Below are 19868 nucleotides of genomic sequence, written 5' to 3'. Positions count from 1 at the left end.
AAGTGATAATGGGAGCTAGACTTTAAAAGTTAATTCCTGCCTACCCTTTTGTTTCAGATCCTTAAGAATAGACATTTCTTTGGCTTTTCTGGGCTCAAAATCTAGAAAGACCATCCAAGAACATTCTCTTTAACTCCAGTTGGAGGCCAGAAAAGAATACTATTAATATTCAAGATTATAATTAGAGTACAATAAAGATGGTAAAAGAATGGATATGACTTGTGCTCAGTTGGAGTTTTGGCTCAGCTGGTATTTGTTTTATTCTTTACAGCTATGGGATAAGAAGGTTTGGTCTTCAGAACTTTTCTTCACTAACCTGTTTGCAGACTAGAATCATCTGTGGGTCTTCTTAACAATCCCAGTGCCCAGGCTGTATCTGGCCATTTAAGCCAGAATCCCTGGAGTGGCAACCAGGCATTAGTGTTTTTTTGTTTTGTTTTGTTTTGTTTTTGTTTTTGTTTTTTGAGACAGAGTCTCACACTTTCACCCTGGAAAGTGTGAGAATGCCGTGGTGCGATCTCGGCTCGCTGCAAGCTCCGCCTCTCGGGTTCATGCCATTCTCCTGCCTCAATCTTCTGAGTAACTGGAACTACAGGTGCCCGCCACCACGCCCAGCTAGTTTTTTGTGTTTTTAGTAGAGATGGGGTTTCACCGTAGTAGCCAGGATGGTCTCGGTCTCCTGACCTCATGATCCGCCCGCCTCGGCCTCCCAAAGTGCTGGGCATTAGTGTCTTTTTAAACTTCCTAGATAATTCTATTGTGTACCCAAGTTTAAGAACAGATACTGTACTTGATTTTTAAGGGGTCCTTGTTTAAGACTGATTTTCATCATGATCCATGAGGAAAGAAACACCACAACGTAAGTATCTGTAATAGTTTATTTTAAAGACTTTACATTTACAAGTAGAAACAACGTGTGTTATCTGTGGGTAAGGTAGAGCAGGAACTCTAATCCGAGGGTGGGGGAGATCAGTTGGTTCCTTCACAGAAAATAAGCCTGTTGTGTGGGCATCTTGCTTGCCTGTAGATCTTTGTTCCCAGTTCAGGAGGTTTTTATTCAGTGCTTGCTTCATTTACTGGAAAAGTTCACTGGGCCCACCTGTCAACTCCTTCCCCAACAGCTTCCAGCTCAGCAGCAAACTGTAGGGAACAGATTTACTCCCCAGTTCCTACTGTAAATAATGCTTTAAGAACAGCATTCCTTTTGGACAATATGTCATAGACCCAATTTTAATACTCCCAAGTCAGAGATCTAACTAGAGAGTTTAGGAAATGTTTGGTATGATCAAACTTCCCTTCAGTACACAACTTAATTTACGCAGAAGAGCATCGGAGAAATTTGTCTCATAGATATGGTTGACATGAATGATAGGCTGAAACTAAAATTTTAGTGGTTTGTGGAGTGGCTAGAAAACATGAATTATAAGCAGTTTTTCAGAATTTAAAAATCTCTTAGTTTGAACAGTAGAAGATGTAAATAAGCATTGAGACTGTTGGCAAGTTATGTTTATCACAAAACAAAGAAGAAGGCACAGAGGGTCCCTTTGACCCTTGAACTTGTGGTTACTAATAGTATTAAGGTTGGAAATCATGAGGAAGGACACAGAACATAAACTGGGATCTTGAAGACAGGCATGTTGATAAAAGTAGCCCTAAAGCCTTAATATTAGCAACATCGAAGATGGGAAAGACAGGATTGATTTATTTGGGAACTAAGTTTACACATTATATGTCTCAATATAAAACAAAAGCTATGGCTTTAGAGTTTAACAGGTTAAAAAAAATAGGAAAGGCAAAACAAATATAAGAATAGTTTTTAATCCATTTTCTCACAAGCAGTGCACAGTGGGCCGGCAGGTACTTAAGTACCTTATCCTAATCCTGGATGTGCTCATACAGGCTGTCAATTTGGGTCCGAAAGTATTTGGAAAGCTCTCCTCGCTTTGCTTTCAATGTTGGTGTCAAGAGCCCATTTTCAATGGAAAATGGCTCTGGATGAAGAAAAATGGCTTTGACCTGGAAGATGAACACACACACATCCGTGCTCATTAGTGATTTGGACTTCTCTGCAGAGCCCCCTGAGTGCTCTGTGAAGAAAGTGAGGTTGATGCAGTGAAAGGGTAAAGGTAACAGTAACACATGCCCATTCCCACAAACATAATTTAAGAAAGTAATGAGTAGGGAGAAGGGAGAATGGACAATAAACAGCAAAAAAAAGGGACTGTACAAGTAACTACAAAAGGTCATTTTGTAGTTAATGGCACAAAATCTAAAATCAATTCCTTAGAAATTACACATTTAAACCTCATTAGATGGAAACTTTAAACAAAACTTTCTGACAAGAGGCCAGTATAACATCAGTGGTAGTACACACCTGTTCAAAGGTTTTAAGGCCACTTTCTTTCCCAATTTTCTGCAAGTCTTCTAAAATGGCTTCCTTTACAACCTAAGAATACAAAACATCACTTAAAGCATGGCTGTTTCAAAAAGCCTGAAGGGCTAAGCATGAACCAACTCAAAGTGCCTGTCAAAGCCGTGCAGTATGAAAGCAGGAATATAAAACTATGCACAAGCACATTATATGCCCAATATTGAAAGAAAAACTGAGAAGAAAAGGCACATCTAAGTGTTAACAGTTTTCTCTGAATAGCATTTTTACTCTTCTTTCCCAATCTTTTCCCACAATGAACATATTATTTTAAATAGAAAAGAGAGTTTTATTTTTTAAACTCTCCATCCTATCCCCGAGTCTCATAAAACTATTCAGTCTGTTTGGGCTGCAGCCACTTGTGACAGATGCAGGAACTGGTGAGGCATCCTCTCCTCCACGATGGGCCCATGGGTGTGCATAAAGCTTTCCTAGGCAAGACTTACTTGGTTTTGGCACAGTTCCTCAAAGGAGCCCTTCACCCCAAGCTTGGCTGCAAATGAGGGAAGTACATCTGTGTCAGGAACCACCACTCCTACTAAGGATGACTATGGAAAGGAAATAAACGGTGCAAGGGCATGAGAGAAGTCATGGAGGGATGTCCCCCAGTAGTTAAATAAAGCAGAATTATGTCATTGTAATAGTTATTTCCCCAAAACCTTAAATCCAGTACTAGTGTTCTTTTCTCACCATATATTTTCAACACCCATGGAACTGTAATCCCATTTTCCCACTCAATATCTCATTACAAAGATGTTCCATTCAAATCTGATCCTTCAACATTAAGCTTAAAGCACCTCTGGCTTGTCCATGTCAACTCTCCCCTTGTCCCCTAAAAGCTACATTTAAGCACAGTGTGTATAAAACAGTTTGTTGTTTTGGGATAAGGAGTTCCTTAAAGCTACGTTTAAGCATAGTATGTATAAAACAACAGTTTGTCGATCAAACTTTTGTTTGTCGCTTTATACATATTGCAACAGTTTGTTGTTTTATACATACTGCTCTTAAACATAGCTTTAAGGAACTCCTTAAGGAATGGGAACTAAGTGCAATGTGGAGCTCATTTTTTACTGAATCATTACCTTTTAGTATAGCCATTCTAAACAATTCTACTGACTTGTGTACAACGTCCATCATAGTTTTGAAATTTTTTAAATTGAAATTGCCTTATTTGAGGTTTGGAATGTAACTTCATTTTTTTGTTTTTGTTTTTGTTTTATAAGCTTGGATCTTCTCATTCTGAACCCAACTATACAAATTTCCTGTAGCTACAAGAACCAGCATGGTTTGTGACTGAAATGGGCTATTGTTAAAATGATATATTACCCGTAAGCTCTCCCCGTGTACAAAAATTTGTAACACTGGTTGACTCCTGTTGTAGATATTTTCTATCTTCTCTGGCGCAATGTATTCTCCTTGGGCCAGCTTGAAAATGTTCTTTTTACGGTCGATGATCTTCAGAGTTCCATTCTACATGAGACAGATAAAAGTATCAGTATTTTTGAGCCACAGAGATGATATCAGTGGGGAGAGTGGTGAAGTCACAGTCATCTTTCTTCTCTAAAGCTGATTTCTCCAGAGACTTTTAAGCTGTCTTTCATTTCTCTTTCTTGGCTTTGGTGAAAGGGGAGGGAAGCATCGTGCAGCAAGAACCTGTCTTTACTGTATATCTCTGTGGAGAGTCAATGCGCAGCCTTAGAGAAAGTCTCCTGGATCTACTGGAGTTATGCAAATTGATGCCTCATCCAAGGAAGAAATTGCGCAGCTCTCAATTTCCAATCACTAATTTCCAATTCGTTCATTTTCAGAACTCTCAGAAATAGAGGTGTTGTCTTTTGTTTAGACTTTTGATTTGATTTGAATAGTTCTCCCCCCACTTGACTCCCTGTTATGTTTTCCTCCTTGTTAGATCCGGGAGCAGGCTCAAACAGCTCCACTGTGCTAATCAAGCAATTCAATTACTGGGCTTGTTAGGACAGCAACAGGGCTGAGAGGACTCTGACCAGCCACCAAAGGTCATTTGCAGCTTCATTTCTCTGAACTAATTGGGCTGAGGAGCTTAGGTCTTTAGGGATTTGAATTGTAGAATTGGGACAAATGGCAAATACAATCCACATGCTAACACCCTAAGTAGGGCAACTAACTAAACCAACACTGGAACTATCACAAGGCCAACTTGATACATTAGCCATCAATTCAGCCTAACGTTCATTATCTGAAAGTGATTAATAAGGTGCAGCCTTCTATAACCCTGGTGTGGGGACATATCTATTGCTTACATCCTAGGCTTATTAGAGTGTTATTTAATTCTGTTACTAGACAGAAACAAATATATTAGCAAGATACTACCAAACCCAAATCAATAAAATGCATCGTTAGGACCAGTGTTCTTAAAAGTTACATTGTCAAGCATTCCTTAAATCTCACTTAAATCTTAAATATTGATTGAGCAAGAAAGGAGTTTTAAGTTCTAGTGACATTCCCACTTCCCCAGCACATAGTTAAGACAAAACTTTTGAGAGGGAAGATCTTTTGGAAAATCCCATCACTGCCCTTGCAATAATTTCCTTTCTTCTTAGGAAAACTAATAGCAACTACTGCTAATTACCAAGCTATGCTAAAAATATGTCTCTGTATCTTCCACAGAAAGGGGCTGTGAAGGTCAATGAGAGACAAACACTAGCCTCTGCGAACACTTGATTTAGAAATCCTTCTTCCTTGTTTTGATATGCCTGTGAATTAATAGGGAGGATATTTATCCCAAGAAACTCATAAGAGGCAAAAGCTGTGGACCAACGGCATTATCAAACCAAAGTTTTTTGGATTTTTGTTTTGTTTTGTTTTGGTAGACACAGAGTCTTGCTATGTTGCTCAGGCTGGTCTCAAACTCCTGGCCTCAAACAATTCTCCCTCCTCAGTCTCCTAAAGTGTTAGGATTATAGGCGTGAGCTGCCACACTTGGCTTCAAACAACAACTTCTGCCTCAAGAAAAGTTAAGGGGAAAAAAAAAAAAGGACAGAGTAGTACATCTCCCTTCCCCTTTCCTAGAGAAGTCACCTAATGTTTCCTTGGCTGGTAGCAAATTTATTCCATTGCAGGGGACCCATGCCAACTCTGATGTGCAGGTCTACCTGACCTATTAAAGAATCCCACCTTCAGTTTGGGTCTAAAAACAGTGCTAGGATCACTGACTTACTGCTTGCTGGTTGTATATTCGATAAGGAATAAGGCAAGAAGAAAACACTTCAACTGGTCTACATCTTGGTGTCTTCTGTAACAGTGTGATCAAAATACCAAAAGTACTCTCTGGCAGTACTTCTGGTGTGGTAGCTTATACCAGCAATCCCAGAACTTTGGGAGGTCAAGGCAAGAGGATTGCTTGAGGCCAGGAGTTTGAGTCTATCCTGGTCAACTCAGCGAGACCCCATCTCTATAAAAAATTTTTTTAAAGAAAGACTTTCTAGCTTTGGCAGCTCCTATTCACACGTTGAATTACTTTCTCAGAATTTTCTATTGTTGGTCTATGGAAGAGCTGCAACCAGAACACAAATCTCATGACTTCCAGCATATATATATATATATATATTTTTTTTTTTTTTTTTTCTTTTGAGACAGAGACTCGCTCTGTCCCCCAGGCTGGAGTGCAGTGGTGTGATCTTGGCTCACTGCAAGCTCCGCCTCCCGGGTTCAAGCCATTCTCCCGCCTCAGCCTCCCGAGTAGCTGGAACTACAGGCGCCCACCACTACGCCCAGCTAATTTTTTGTATTTTTAGTAGAGACGGGGTTTCAACGTGTTAGCCAGGATGGTCTCAATCTCCTGACCTTGTGATCCGCCTGCCTCGGCCTCCCAAAGTGCTGGGATTACAGGTGTGAGCCACCATGCCCAGCCTTTTTTAAAACTTAACCTAGATTCTTTCAATTGTATGTTCTTTTTTTTTTTTTTTTTTTTTTTTGAGACAGGGTCTCTGTCACCCAGGCTGGAGTGCAGTGGCACAATCTTGGCTCACTGCAACCTCTATCTCCTGGGTTCAAGCGATTCTCCTGCCTCAGCCTCCCAAGTAGGTGGGATTACAGGTGCCCGTTACCATGCCCAGCTAATTTTTGTATTTTTAGTAGAGACGGGGTTTCACCATGTTGGCCAGGCTGGTCTTGAACTCCTGACCTCAGGTGATCCACCACCTCAGTCTGTATGTTCTTCTCTGGATAGTATGAGGAAGTCATAAGCCAGGTAGGGTACAAACCTAATCCCCTCCAGCTGCCTCAGCTGATTAACCTACTTGCATTTCTGCACCTCTTAGTATAAGCAGATAGTTCTTCTCAGTCCATTAGCATAGACTTCCAGGAGTTCTGATGATATACCTACCGGGAGCCAGCGACCAATGTCTCCTGTGTGAAGCCAGCCATCACTGTCCAGGGCTTCCTGTGTCTTCTCAGGGTCCTTCAGGTATCCTTTGAACACGTTTGTACCCTTGATGCAGATCTGCACAGCAGACATACAAGGCGGTGACAATAGCAAAGGCTGCTCCTCCCAGCCTGGGCAGTTTATGAAACACCTGCTCCCCTTAAATCATTTGATGGCTTCCACTACACTGTGAAGAGCACCAGATCTAAGTCTCCACTATAGGGGATAGGAAAGTGAAGTTCAGAATGCTTAATTCTTTGCTAACGATCTCAAAGGGGCCAAATCCAAGTTTGCTTACAATTATTTGCTCTTTCTGATATAAACCTCCCCACCATGACTGTCTGACCACAGGGCATGACCTACCCACCTCTCCTTCATTATTCACTGTAAAGTAGTTCATGTCAGCCACATCTTCCAGCTTCACGTAATTGCAAGCCAGGGGCACCCCAACGTGACCTAGAACATACCGTGCTGAATCAGCTGAGAAACTCTTGCATGGTGATAATTCCAGGCACATTTCTAAGATATTTATGAATTGACTCTAGAAGAGGAAGACTGAAAAATCACCTGGCACCAATGCAGACTAGCCAAGATAGGCAGGCCTGGACCCAAAACTTGAATTTTGCATTTGCCACATTAGTCCAGAGAACTGAAGTTACCTAACTCCAAAGTCCTAGTTCAGTTAGAACCTTTCTCCCAACCATGGCACCTCCTGCCCAGCAGATGGAGGACTTACCTGATGTCCAGTCCCCAGGTAATGTAAATGTACAGCCACCTGTGCATTCTGTTTGACCATAAGCTTCATACACCTGGGAAACCAAAGAAGAGCTTTTAGACTTACTCAAGTGTGAGCTGGCCACGTGCTATGGTCAAGACACGAGGAAAGCAAGGTCTCTAAGGGTTCGAGACCACTTAGTGTCTTAAAACCTTGAACTTGGAGGGGGCGGTGGCTCATGCCTGTAATCCCAGCACTTTGGGAGGCCGAGGCGGGAGGATCACCTGAGATCAGGAGTTTGAGACCAGCCTGGCCAACATGGTGAAACCCCATCTCTACAAAAATACAAAAAAAAATTAGCTGGGCATGATGGCAGGTGCCTGTAATCCCAGCTACTTGAGAGGCTGAGGTGGGAGAATCTCTTGAACCTGGGAGGCAGAGGTTGCAGTGAGCTGAAATCACGCCATTGTACTCCAGCCTGGGTGACAGAGCAAGACTCCGTCTCAAAAAACAAACAAACAAACGAACAAACGAACAAACAAAACACCTTGAACTCATACCCAAGCTGCAAAATATTTACTACCAAGCCTTCTGGCCATTCAGAAACCAAAAGGGTCTGGAAATAGACCAAAGCATAGAACTTTATATGAAAATGCAGCATTTTGGCCAGGCATGGTGGCTCATGCTTGTAATTCCAGCACTTTGGGAAGCCGAGGCGGGAGGATCACCTGAGGTCATGAGTTCGAGACCAGCCTGACCAACATGGTGAAGCCCCACCTCTACTAAAAATACAAAAATTAGCCAGGCCTGGTGGCACATGCCTGTAATTCCAGCCACTCAGGAGGCTGAGGCAGGAGAACTGCTTGAACCCAGGAGGCAGAGGTTGCAGTAAGCCGAGATTGTGCCATTGCACTCCAGCCTGGGTGACACAGTGAGCGAGACTACATCTCAAAAGAAAAAAAAAAAGAAAAAAAAGAAAAGAAAATGCGGCATTTCAAGTAGGTGGGAACATGTAAGTTATTCACTAAGTGGTGTGCAACCCAATAGCAATTGAACTTGACCCCGAGCAATGGAGCATCACTGAAGGAACTGAAGAAGGGGAGTAGTATTTTTTAAGGGAAATAGCTCCCACTATGATATAAAACAAGCGTGGGCAAACTTTATCTGTACAGGCCAAGATAGTAAATATTTTCCACTTTGTGAGCCATCTGGTATCTGACTCAAAACTTGACTCTGCCAAAATAGCACAAAAGCAGCCACAGTCCATATATAAGTGGATGGACATAGCTGTATTTCAATAATATTTTTAAAATAAAAACCAGCTGCAGACTAGTTTTAGCCAGTGCTGCAATTTGCCAATCCTTGGTATAGAAGATAATCTTGATTGGAGAGAGGCTGGGGGCAGGAAACAAGTTCACGGGCTGCTGCAATAGGGGGTGTGGCCTGTGATAGGCAGAGTTGGGAGAGAGAGGAAGGCTTAGAGAAGACATTTCGGGAAGGAGTTAGCAAAAGGACCTGCTGATCTATTGGTTTTAGGGGCTTAAGGAAAGGACAGTATTAAAAATGGCTAAGAGGATGCTAATTTGAAGGACCTCAGGCCTTGGCATCAATCTGGAGTCTCTTTTGATTGTGGTTATATGGATAGGGGACTCATGAGGAAAAGTCTGTGCCTGTTTTGTTCATGCTCTGCATGGTTGGTTGAATGAATGAACTAATTATCCATCTGGGTGAAAATTGAGACAATATGCATGGCCAAGCACTTGGACAAATTTCAGGTGGAACTGAGACTTAAAAGGAAAAAATGGAAAATGGTAAGTTTGCCAGAAAATAAGGGTGAAACAGTCTTATGAAATATTGGGGGTTAGGAAGTCCTGTCTAAGGAGTTTAAAACCTACAAATAGAAAAGATTATTTAGTTTGACTATAAAAACATTGGAAATTTTTATATGGCAATACACAGGGCAAAAATGATGAGACCAGGAAAAATGTTTCCAACATGACAAAAGTTAACATTACAGGTTGACTATTCTAATCCAAATGTTTGAAATCCAAAATGTTCCAAAATCCAAAACTTTTTGAGTGCCAACATGATGTTCCAAGGAAATGCTTTTTGGAGCATTTCAGATTTTGGATTTTCAGATTCAGAATGCTCAACTGTTTTATAATGCAAATATTACAAAATTGGAAAAAAATGCAAAATTCAAAACACTTTTAGTCCCAAGCATTTCAAATAGGGAGATACTCAACCTGTATTACTCTGTGAAGAACTCTTAGAAATATAAAAAAGGACCAAATTATCTTTTGCCTGTTTTTCTATAAGGAAGTAATAGAATAATTCATGGATGAAATATACATGTCAATAAGCAATAGAAAGCTGTTTGGTGTAAATAAAAGAAACAAAACCGTAATAAGATTTTTCATTTATCTGATTAGCTAATATCTGAATGACTGATAAAGTCTGTCACTGGCAAGAGCGTGGGCAAATAAGGCCTTGTATACTTGCAGAAATGTGCAAAAAAGATCTTTCTGGAAGAAAGTTTGATAATATACATTATTACACACACACACACACACACACACAGATACATACACTTTGACCCAATAATCCCTTCTTGCGTGGATTTATTCTAGATTAATTATTAATTGATTATAACAATGAAAAATATCATAAGCAACTCGTGTCCATTAATAGGAGATTAGTTATTTGGGTACGGTTGACCCTTGCACAACACAGGTTTGTATGGCACAGCTCCACTGATAGGTGGATTTTCTTCTGTCTGTGCTGCCCCTGAGATAGCAAAACCAACCCCTCCTCTTCTTCCTCCTCAGCCTACTCAACATGAAGACAGTGAGGATGAAGACCTTTATGATGATCCATTTCCACTTAATGAATAGTAAATATGTTTTCTCTTCCTTATGATTTCTTAAATAACATTTTCTTTTTTCTAGCTTACTTTATTGTAAGAATACAGTATATAATACATATACAAAATATGTGTTGATTAATTACATTATTGGTAAGGCTTCTAGTCAATAGTAGTCTACTAGTAGTTAAGTTTTCGGGGAGTCAAGTATTTTTTTTATTTTTATTTTTTTGAGATGGAGTCTTGCTCTGTTGCCCAGGCTGGAGTGCAGTGGCGCAATCTCAGCTCACTGCAAGCTCCACCTCCCGGGTTCACGCCATTCTCCCGCCTCAGCCTCCCGAGTAGCTGGGACTACAGGTGCCCACCACCACGCCCGGCTAAATTTTTTTGTATTTTTAGTAGAGACAGGGTTTCACCTTGTTAGCCAGGATGGTCTCGATCTCCTGACCTCGTGATCCGCCCGCCTCGGCCTCCCAAAGAGCTGGGATTACAGGCATGAGCCACCATGCCTGGCTAGGGAGTCAAGTATTATACATGAATTTTTGACTGCCATGGGGGTAGGCAATCCTAACTCTTGCATTGTTCAAGAGTCAACTACATTCAGTAAACTACTGCGAAATCATTAAAATGATGCTGAGCTTTATTTGACAAGGAGCAACATTAACAAGTGTTTTAGAGCACTGGTTTTATTTATGTGAAGGTTTCTATACACAGATGCCTGAAGAGATGGTTAGAAGGATATTTTCTTTGGATTTTGAGAATTTAGGTGACTTTCATTTTGGTACCTTTTAGTTGTTTTCATTTTTATTTAAACAGTGAGCTTGTTTGTGCAAAAGTAGAATAGCCTATTCTCAAAGAAGGTGCTTGGCTTACCTGACATCCCATTGCTGCCCGGAAGAATGTCATGACTGGAGCGGAGATGGGGGCAGCTCCAGTGACAATTACACGAACCCTTCCGCCCAGGCTGTCCTGTTCAGTGGAAACAAAAGACATACTAAAACCTATTCTCTTGGCTTCAATTTCCTCCACTGTAGAGTGGGTATAATAGCCTGTGCAGCGTTGTTATGAGAATTAAACTGACATCAATTCTCACGTTAATTTACAAAGCACTTAGAATACAGTCTGGATTGTAGAAAAGCACTTAAAATGTTAGCTATTATTGTCATCACTATCCATAGCTGGGACCAGAAGCCATATATTTCTCAAATAATTTGTATTCTTCAGCCCCTCAACTTGCTTATAATCTCAACAGACTACCAAAGAAAATAAGAGAGAGTGCTAGAACCTAAATAAAACTTTTTTTTTTTTTTTTTTTTTTTTTGAGATAGAGTCTGGCCCTACTGCCCAGGCTGGAGTGCAGTGGTGCTATCTCAGTTCACTGCAACCTCCACCTCCTGGGTTCAAGCGATTATCCTGCCTCAGCCTCCCATGTAGCTGGGATTACAGGCACCCACCACCACGCCCGGCTAATTTTTGTATTTTTAGTAGAGACTGGGTTTCACCATGTTGGTCAGGCTGGTCTTGAACGCCTGACCTCAGGTGATCTACCCATCTAGGCCTCCCAAAGTGCTGGGATTACAGGTGTGAGCCACCACACTCAGCCTGCTTTTTTTTTTTTTTTTTTTTTTTTAAACCTACTCCCTTTAGTAGTAAAGTGGTACAAGAAAGATCTCAAAAGGCAGTGGACACAAAGTCTGAAAGGATCTCTAGTTAAAGTGACGCTCAAGCAGCAGAGGAAAAGCAAGGTCTAAGGAGTCAGAAGGCAGCCCAGGTATTTGCCTGCTTCAGTCCGGGACCTGCCCAACCTACCTGGATCTTTGCAAAGATGAGCTTGTCCCAGAAACTATCACGCCTGATGATACCCTTTTGAAGCTCTTTGAATTTACTGGAAACAGCCAGCTTCAACAAGAACTTCTTCAAGGGTGTTTTGGCTTCATTTTGTACCTGCAGAGTGATAGCTCCTTTTAGTTGGAAACCTATTGGAGATACTCATCAAAGCCATTAGTGAGCAAGAAACAGTGTGTTCTAGCTTTATAAGGAAGTGGTCTCACAGTCTCACAGTCATGAATTGGATTGCTGAATAATGTTGAGCCCAGAGAATTATGGCCATGCTCAGAAAGAAGTGAACTTAATGCAGAGCTCCAGTCCTCCCACTTCCTGCCCCAATTTTTAGTCCTTGGGAAACAACTTGACAACTGAGATAAAGAGGGACTGCCTACAAAGTCACCTGGGGGGTACTAGATTTAAAACAAACAAACAAACAAACAAAAAACACAGCTCAATGGGCACCACTTCTAGGGCTTTTGATTTAGTAGGTCAAAGGGCAGCCTACGAATCTGACTTTTTTTTTTTTTTTTTTTTGAGACAGAGTCTCGCTCTGTCGCCCAGGCTGGAGTGCAGTGGCGCCATCTCGGCTCACTGCAAGCTCCACCTCCCAGGTTCACGCCATTCTCCTGCCTCAGCCTCCTGAGTAGCTGGGACTACGGCACCCACCACCAAGCCCAGCTAGCTTTTTGTATTTTTAGTAGAGACAGGGTTTCACCATGTTAGCCAGGATGGTCTCAATCTCCTGACCTCGTGATCTGCCCGCCTTGGCCTCCCAAAGTGCTGGGATTACAGGCGTGAGCCACCACACCCGGCCCAGGAATCTGATTTTTTAAAACAAGTATCATGTCTTCCTCCCTCTCCCTCTGTAATGCTTATATAACTGAACTTGGAGAATTCCCACCCTTCCCTATAAACAAGGTGTCTTTAGCCACACCATACAAACCCCAACAGAGTTTCCTACCTTCCTACTAAAATGATTTCTTCCCTTTGGGCTTAATTCTGACACCATTTTTCCAGCTCGCATGATTTCCCTGGTCTCCCTGACTCTGAGCTCACCGTGACCCTACATTCCATCAACCACACTCCTGCCAAAGGAGAGCTTCCCCAAGTACAGCTCAAAGTGACCCGTTATTTCCAAAATTTAGTCCTGAACTCTTATCTGGCTTTCAAGATTCCACCCTACTGGAAGTCAGATTCAAGGCAATTGAAGTCTTTTTTCTTGTTCAAAATTTGAAGAATCCTTCTCCATCCATCTTCCATGTTTATAACCCCATTTTTGGGCCTCCAGCCAAGCAGGGGTGATAATTTTCATCTTCTAATGTAAATTGTGCTCTAGGACATAAGCATCTTCTTATGCCTATAACATTATCATTGTACCAGTATGTCATAATCTGTCTCCAAGATCCATGCTCAAATGCTTCCTGCATCATGCCATTCTTGAAATCTCCCTCAACTAAAAGAGATTTATCTTTCTTCAACATTCACAAGACTCACCCTCCCTCAACAAGTCACTGACAAAGAGCTAGTATTAGAGACGTGTGCTAATAAAGTCCTTCATTTTAAAAATACATTCCAGGGAGATCGAGACCATCCTGGCTAACACGGTGAAAACCCGTCTCTACTAAAAATACAAAAAATTAGCCGGGCGTGGTGGTGGGCACCTGTAGTCCCAGCTACTCAGGAGGCTGAGGCAGGAGAATGGCACGAACCCGGGAGGTGGAGCTTGCAGTGAGCCAAGATCGCGCCACTGCACTCCAGCCTGGGCGACAGAGCGAGACTCCGTCTCAAAAACAAAAACAAAACAATAAAAAAAATACATTCCAGAAGTGAACTGTGTATTAGGTATTATACTATACAATAACTATCTCTGAAAAATAAAAAATGTACAACAACAACAACATATGAACAAAAACCATAACAACCACCAAATCTACTAATTGCGTAGCATGGTAAGAAACTGCTGGAATTGTTATCAGTTCTGCTAGAACACTGCCTGCCCTGTCACCAGAGCCCATTTAGCATCTGCTGAGAGTCCTAAGAGTGAAAGGAAGAGTTAAAATCTTGGAGGTGGTTGGGGAGGTGGGGGAGGGTTCCAAAGCATGTGAAGAATGGCCATGCATTACTTCCTCATGGATCTCAGCCCGAGGAATCATCACATAATATATTGCCTGGGTTCAAATAGCTTCAACGGCTCCCTGAAGCAATCAGACACTCTAAGAATTGGGTGAGAAATATACAAGATGAGGTTGAGACATCTTGTGCCAGAAACCAAGGAAGCTATCAGAGGCTACAGGGGTATTGTCAAAAGGACACATGAGCAACTTGATGAGGGTTCCCAACTGCCACGATGGGGCAGTTAGAAGATCAAGAAGAAAGACTAACAATTTGGGAGGCTGAGGTAGGGTGATCACTTGAGGTCAGGAGTTCGAGACCAGCCTGGCCAATATGGTGAAACCCCATCTCTACTAAAAAATATTAAAAAATCAGCTGGGTGTGGTAGTGCACGCCTATAATCCCAGCTCTCAGGAGGCTGAGGCAAGAGAATCACTTGAACCCAGGAGGCGGAGGTTGCAGTGAGCTGAGATCGTGCCATTGCACTCCAGCCTGGGTGACAGAGTGGGACTCTGTCTCAAAAAAAGAAAAAAAAAAAAAAAGAATCACTGAAATTTAAAAAAAAATCTGAAAATTATGAATTCCTAAAAATACAAAGAGAAAATCTCATTGGCTACTTTTGAAGATTGCTGAGGCACAAATCCATTCTTCTGAAGATTGATAAATAAAAAGAATCAAATATTCACCAGGTTTTATGGAAGAATCTCAGCTAATGAATGCAAGAGGAAGACAGAATTACAGAAATCACCATTCTGTAATTTCTAGTGAAAAATAGAGCAGTGCTAGTCATCAACATGACTAGCCGACATGTCTACTGAAACATGACTACTGAAAGCTTAATTCTGCCCTACCCCTTATTAGATGTGACTCTGGGCAGGTTATTTAACCTCTGAGGCTCATTTTCCTCATCATAAGTTAGAAATAATAGGTGTAAGTATGATTTACTATGATTTTGTGAGGATTCAATGAGAGGATGCATCTGAAATGTATATCATGGGGCCTGGCACTTCAGAAAGGGAACAACTTCCCAAGATGTCTGCTGAACCCTGAGGGGCCCCCCAAGTCTCTTAGTCAAGCTTTCTTCAGATCAGGTCCAAGTCATCTTATCCAAGGAAAAGGGGATTGCACTTATTTATTTTTCATTTTTAAATTTTATTTTTATTTATTTTTTGAGATGGAGTCTTGCTCTGTTGCCCAGGCTGGAGTGCAGTGGCGTGATCTTGGCTCACTGCAACCTCCGCCTCCCGGGTTCAAGCAATTCTCCTGCCTCAGTCTCCCAAGTAGCTGAGATCCCAGGTGCTCCCCACCACGTCCAGCTAATTTTTGTATTTTTAGTAGATACAGGGTTTCACCATGTTGGCCAGGTTGGTCTCGAACTCCTGACCTCAGGCAATCTGCCTGCCTTGGCCTCCCAAAGTGCTGAGATCACAGAAGTGAGCCACCACACCTGGCGGGGATTGTATTTACACACGGCTTTACGTAGATACTTGTAGAGGGTGGAGGTAGAGGTGGAGTAAATCTCATAGTAGTACAGAGTTCCTTCGTGCAGGCCCAAGTCACAGACAGTCCCTTCAGCTGAAAGTTAGTACCTTATCGTAGATCCTGTTAAGGAGTCGAGGCACCGCGGGAAACAATGTGGGCTTCAAAGTCTTCATGTCGTCAGCCAGCAACCGAATATCCCCTTGGAAGAATCCAACTCTGGCTCCACAGCTGTACGCAACAGCCTGAAAACAAAACCAAATTATAGAGCTTAGAGGCAAACGACCCCTTCAGTGGGGACCTGTCTTGGAAGGAATTTGGGAAGTGGGCTGTGGCACACAGACACTTTTCTTGCACAGCACCTCCCTCCCAATTCAGGACTCTGAGAACCTTCCCCCAAGAAAGGATGGACATTTATTTCTGTTGTGGTGGCATGACAGATAAGACAGATATTGAGACTGTGTGGTCCCCCAGACTCCACCACAGGTCTGTGTGACAGTCTAAGATAATCATCCTTTGTAAGACGCAATTCATTATGTGGCACTAAGAAAGCACTGCCAATTAAAGCAGAACCTGCCTTCAATCGTAAGACCATCACAATTTCATAAATTATGTTAAAATATTTTTTAAGGTTTCTTAGAATCAATTTTTTTATGAATCAAATATCATTACTTCAGCCCAAAGAACTGAATCTTGCATTTTGGCATTTTAGGCATCAACCATGAGCTTGTTGAAGAGGCATTTGGGGGTAGCGAGGAGCAGAGAGAGAACTTTCCAACCACACTACCTGCGTTTTTGAAAGGCTGACACGGCCCTTGGTTCTCAAATCAGCCTCAAAATAGCCTGAAAAGCCTGGAGTCCACTCACAGAAGAGCAGACCTCCTCCGGTGCGCACCATGCTGACAGCACCACCTTACACACTCAGGTGTGGTGCAAAAACCGGCGCGGGGGACATCTCACACCTTATGTAGATCAAATGCTCCTTCCCTGATCCTCTGTAGGGAACTTCCTTTTCTCTAATCCTAGATCTTTTCAAAAATTCTAACCAAAATAAAATTTAAAAAGAAGACAATGTCTTGTGTCAGCTCAGAATTAAGGGCAGATAGATAGTAAGCTCCTAGCTGTGATGTCACTAGACTCACACACCCCCATGAAGGCAGGAGCAAGTACTATCCTCCCTGGACACATGCAGACTTAGCAGAGGAAGACTCTGCAGGAAATGAGGGGCCATGCCATGATTAGGGCTCCCATGAGCCAACTCCTTGCCTGCGCCTCTCACACCGGAGAAAGGACAGTAAATACTGTGTAGCTGCCTTTGGAATAAACATGTGATAGCAAGTCAGGACCCCCTTGCCACATACCGCTAGGAACACAGAACACTCACCTGTACAATCCTCTCAAACATATGAGCCAGAGGGAGGTAGGATATGGCCACATCATCAGGAGTGGGCTCATAAGCATGCTATGTAGGCCAGGGAAGTAAGAGGAGGCAACATGAGATTAATGCCAACTTTCAATTCCAATGGAGAGTTTAAAACTACCTCCTCCCAGGACTACCACAGACAGCTGTATAGGCGGTACACTGTGTAGATCTGAGATGCCTTGAACTGCATATAGTGTAGAAATTTGCAGTGATCCTAAAAGACCAAGGCTTGAAAATGTACAGTCCTCTAAACAAAGAACACGCTGGTGTTTGTCCACACTCCGGCCTTTAATGTGTGTGTGTGTGTGTGTGTGTGTGTGTGTGTATGTGTGTCTGCCTGCTCTAACCTCAAAAATAAAAATCTTATGACAGATTCACATTTTAATGAGAGCCTCTTTTTCAACTGACCACTGACCTCCACACATTTGAGAAAGGCAGCAGCATTTGAAACAATATTTTGATGGGTTATCATGGCTCCTTTGGGGTCACCTGTAGGAAATAAGAGGTGGAGAGAAAGATACTTTATGTAGCTAATAGGTAGCCTTTGGCCTTGAAAGAAACTAGATTCAATTGGTTTTATTCCAGAAGGCCAAGAGCATTTCCTGTCACTGTGTCTTTTTGTGGATGGTATATGCCTCTGTTTAGGAATAATTAATGCCCCCGGAGATTCTACTGCTGAATGCATCGTTAGCCTTCTACTACTACGCAGAGCACAGCCATGATTTCAGATAGAAGCACAGCTGCAAAGAAAAATTCAAGTTAACCCTCCTTGTCCCTCTACCCCATGTCTCATGCTGTTTATATGTTTGGAATTCCAGATCTACCAATATTATCTAGTAATATGGTTATAAACCTTATAAACTGGGCACACTAGAAAGAATATAACTGTAGACCATGATGGACCACATTAAAAACTATTAAGCATTCTAACAGATGGGTGGATGTAGGGTGGGGTTGAAGCCCTTTATGGGGAACTATCACTGAGTTATCTTGATTGAATGAAACCATCCCAGCGGTGTCAAATCAAGAGAGTGGTGGGTTGGTGGGGGCAGGGGAAAGGACTTTCTGACATCATCTTTAAGACCCCTGAAATCTATTGAATGTAAACACCTCCCAGTATATTAAATAAAGTGTATTTACTTATGTTTATGTTTTTCCATTTGGGAATTCACACTTAGAAGCCTTAGGCTGTGAGCCCCTAAGTATAGGGCTCTTTAGAGGGAGTATTTACCAGCCTACCAGTGGCCAAGAATTGAAGCCATGTTCTTGGCTGACCAGGGGTCTAAGGTTCAGTTTCATGGGCACTGACCTGTGGTCCCACTGGTGAAGCAGATGACGCTCAGGTCTTCTGGGCTAGGAGGCTGGAGGAGGAAGCACAAGGGCTTATTCCACCATGAACTTTGAGAGTTGACTATGGCAAGGCTCAAATTCAGGCAGAAGAAAACTTACCACAGGTTTTCTGAAGTGCTCTTTGCCTAGGTTCTATATGAATGGAAAACCAAGAAAGAAAGACATTAGTTGAGATGGACAGAGTGTGATAAATGTGGCCCTCTCCCTCCCTTTCCCGTGAGAACATCTCTATGGGAATATAAGCAAAATTCCAACCTGGATCAGGACCAGAAGCCAACATTCAGGAACAATGGAAGCCCCAGGGAAGAGCATAAGATTTCTCTAGAAAATCATCTACCTATAGAGGGTAGATTGCATGTTCAAACTTCCCATTGTACTCTTAAGTTTCAGTCATCTAGGGCCCTAACTAAATCTTTTTCGAAAGAAATGAATAGCTAACATTTTCAGAGCTTATTACATATCCATCACTGTCCTGAGAAATCTACATATATGAATTAAGCTAACTCTTTACAAGACCTCTGTGAGGTAGTGATTATTTTTGTCACCATTTTACGGACCGAGAGAAGGGAGATGAGATTGCCCAAGGTTGCCTAACAGATGTGGAGCTGGCATGCGAACCCAAGCAGCCTGGCTCCAGGAACCACATCTTTAACTATTACTAAACCCCTATTTATATATTATCCACTTAGAAGTCCATACAGCTGGCCACAGAACTTTGTCCTCTCCTGGCATGAGTTTCAAAGTTGTCTTGTGGAAATTATTCTCAGAGCTTCACAGCATGAGTCTAATTTACTCCTCACGTGCCACCCCTGGAGAACAAGAACCCTGTCCTCTTGGGAAGGTATCTTGCAAGTTGCCCAAGGTGTTGAACCAGCATTGGAGCTGCAAGCTAAATTTCAGATCCATACCTCAGCATCATATAGGGATAAGATCTCAATTCCACTCTTCTCCCCTCTTTGCTTCAGGTCATCATCAAAGGGGTCCATAAGGATGATCACCTTCAGGCTCGGGGTGAAGCCTTTCTCTACATTCCCTATCAGCACCAATGCCTTTTGGGGTGTGTCACAGATCACCATGGCGATATCAGCTGAAAGCCAAAATAGAACCAGAGGTCATTCCCTCTCTCTGCTAAGTACCTGATTGCCTTGCAAGAAGGAAGAGGTTTAAAAAGTTTTCAAAGCTAACAGGTGTCCAAAGGAGATTACACCTGCAAATCAGATTTATAATGTACAACCTGAAACATTCCATTGATGATAAATGAACTTAACT

The 19868-nt window shown here is 42.2% G+C and overlaps 1 protein-coding gene across 4 annotated transcripts in view; it reads right to left on the bottom strand.

The window, feature by feature from the left end:
- Positions 1-864: 864 nt before the first annotated feature.
- Positions 865-19868, bottom strand: part of ACSL5 (acyl-CoA synthetase long chain family member 5) — a 54795-nt gene continuing 35791 nt past the window's right edge. For all 4 annotated transcript variants that reach the window (XM_001146361.5, XM_001146649.6, XM_063781177.1 and 1 more), the window contains 15 exons: positions 19508-19686; positions 18699-18731; positions 18559-18610; positions 17665-17738; positions 17211-17288; positions 15937-16071; positions 12218-12352; positions 11282-11377; positions 7567-7639; positions 7198-7286; positions 6792-6908; positions 3755-3898; positions 2875-2976; positions 2375-2446; positions 865-2016 (listed from right to left, as the gene is read on the bottom strand). In XM_001146361.5, coding sequence (XP_001146361.1) covers positions 1876-2016; positions 2375-2446; positions 2875-2976; positions 3755-3898; positions 6792-6908; positions 7198-7286; positions 7567-7639; positions 11282-11377; positions 12218-12352; positions 15937-16071; positions 17211-17288; positions 17665-17738; positions 18559-18610; positions 18699-18731; positions 19508-19686 — 1520 coding nt within the window. In that variant the 3' untranslated portion in view covers positions 865-1875. The remainder of the gene's footprint in view (positions 2017-2374; positions 2447-2874; positions 2977-3754; positions 3899-6791; positions 6909-7197; positions 7287-7566; positions 7640-11281; positions 11378-12217; positions 12353-15936; positions 16072-17210; positions 17289-17664; positions 17739-18558; positions 18611-18698; positions 18732-19507; positions 19687-19868) is intronic.

This window comes from Pan troglodytes, chromosome 8, assembly GCF_028858775.2.
Source record: "Pan troglodytes isolate AG18354 chromosome 8, NHGRI_mPanTro3-v2.0_pri, whole genome shotgun sequence".
Taxonomy (NCBI): Eukaryota; Metazoa; Chordata; class Mammalia; order Primates; family Hominidae; genus Pan; species Pan troglodytes.
Note: the sequence above shows the minus strand (reverse complement) of the source record. Positions and strands in the feature narration are given on the sequence as shown.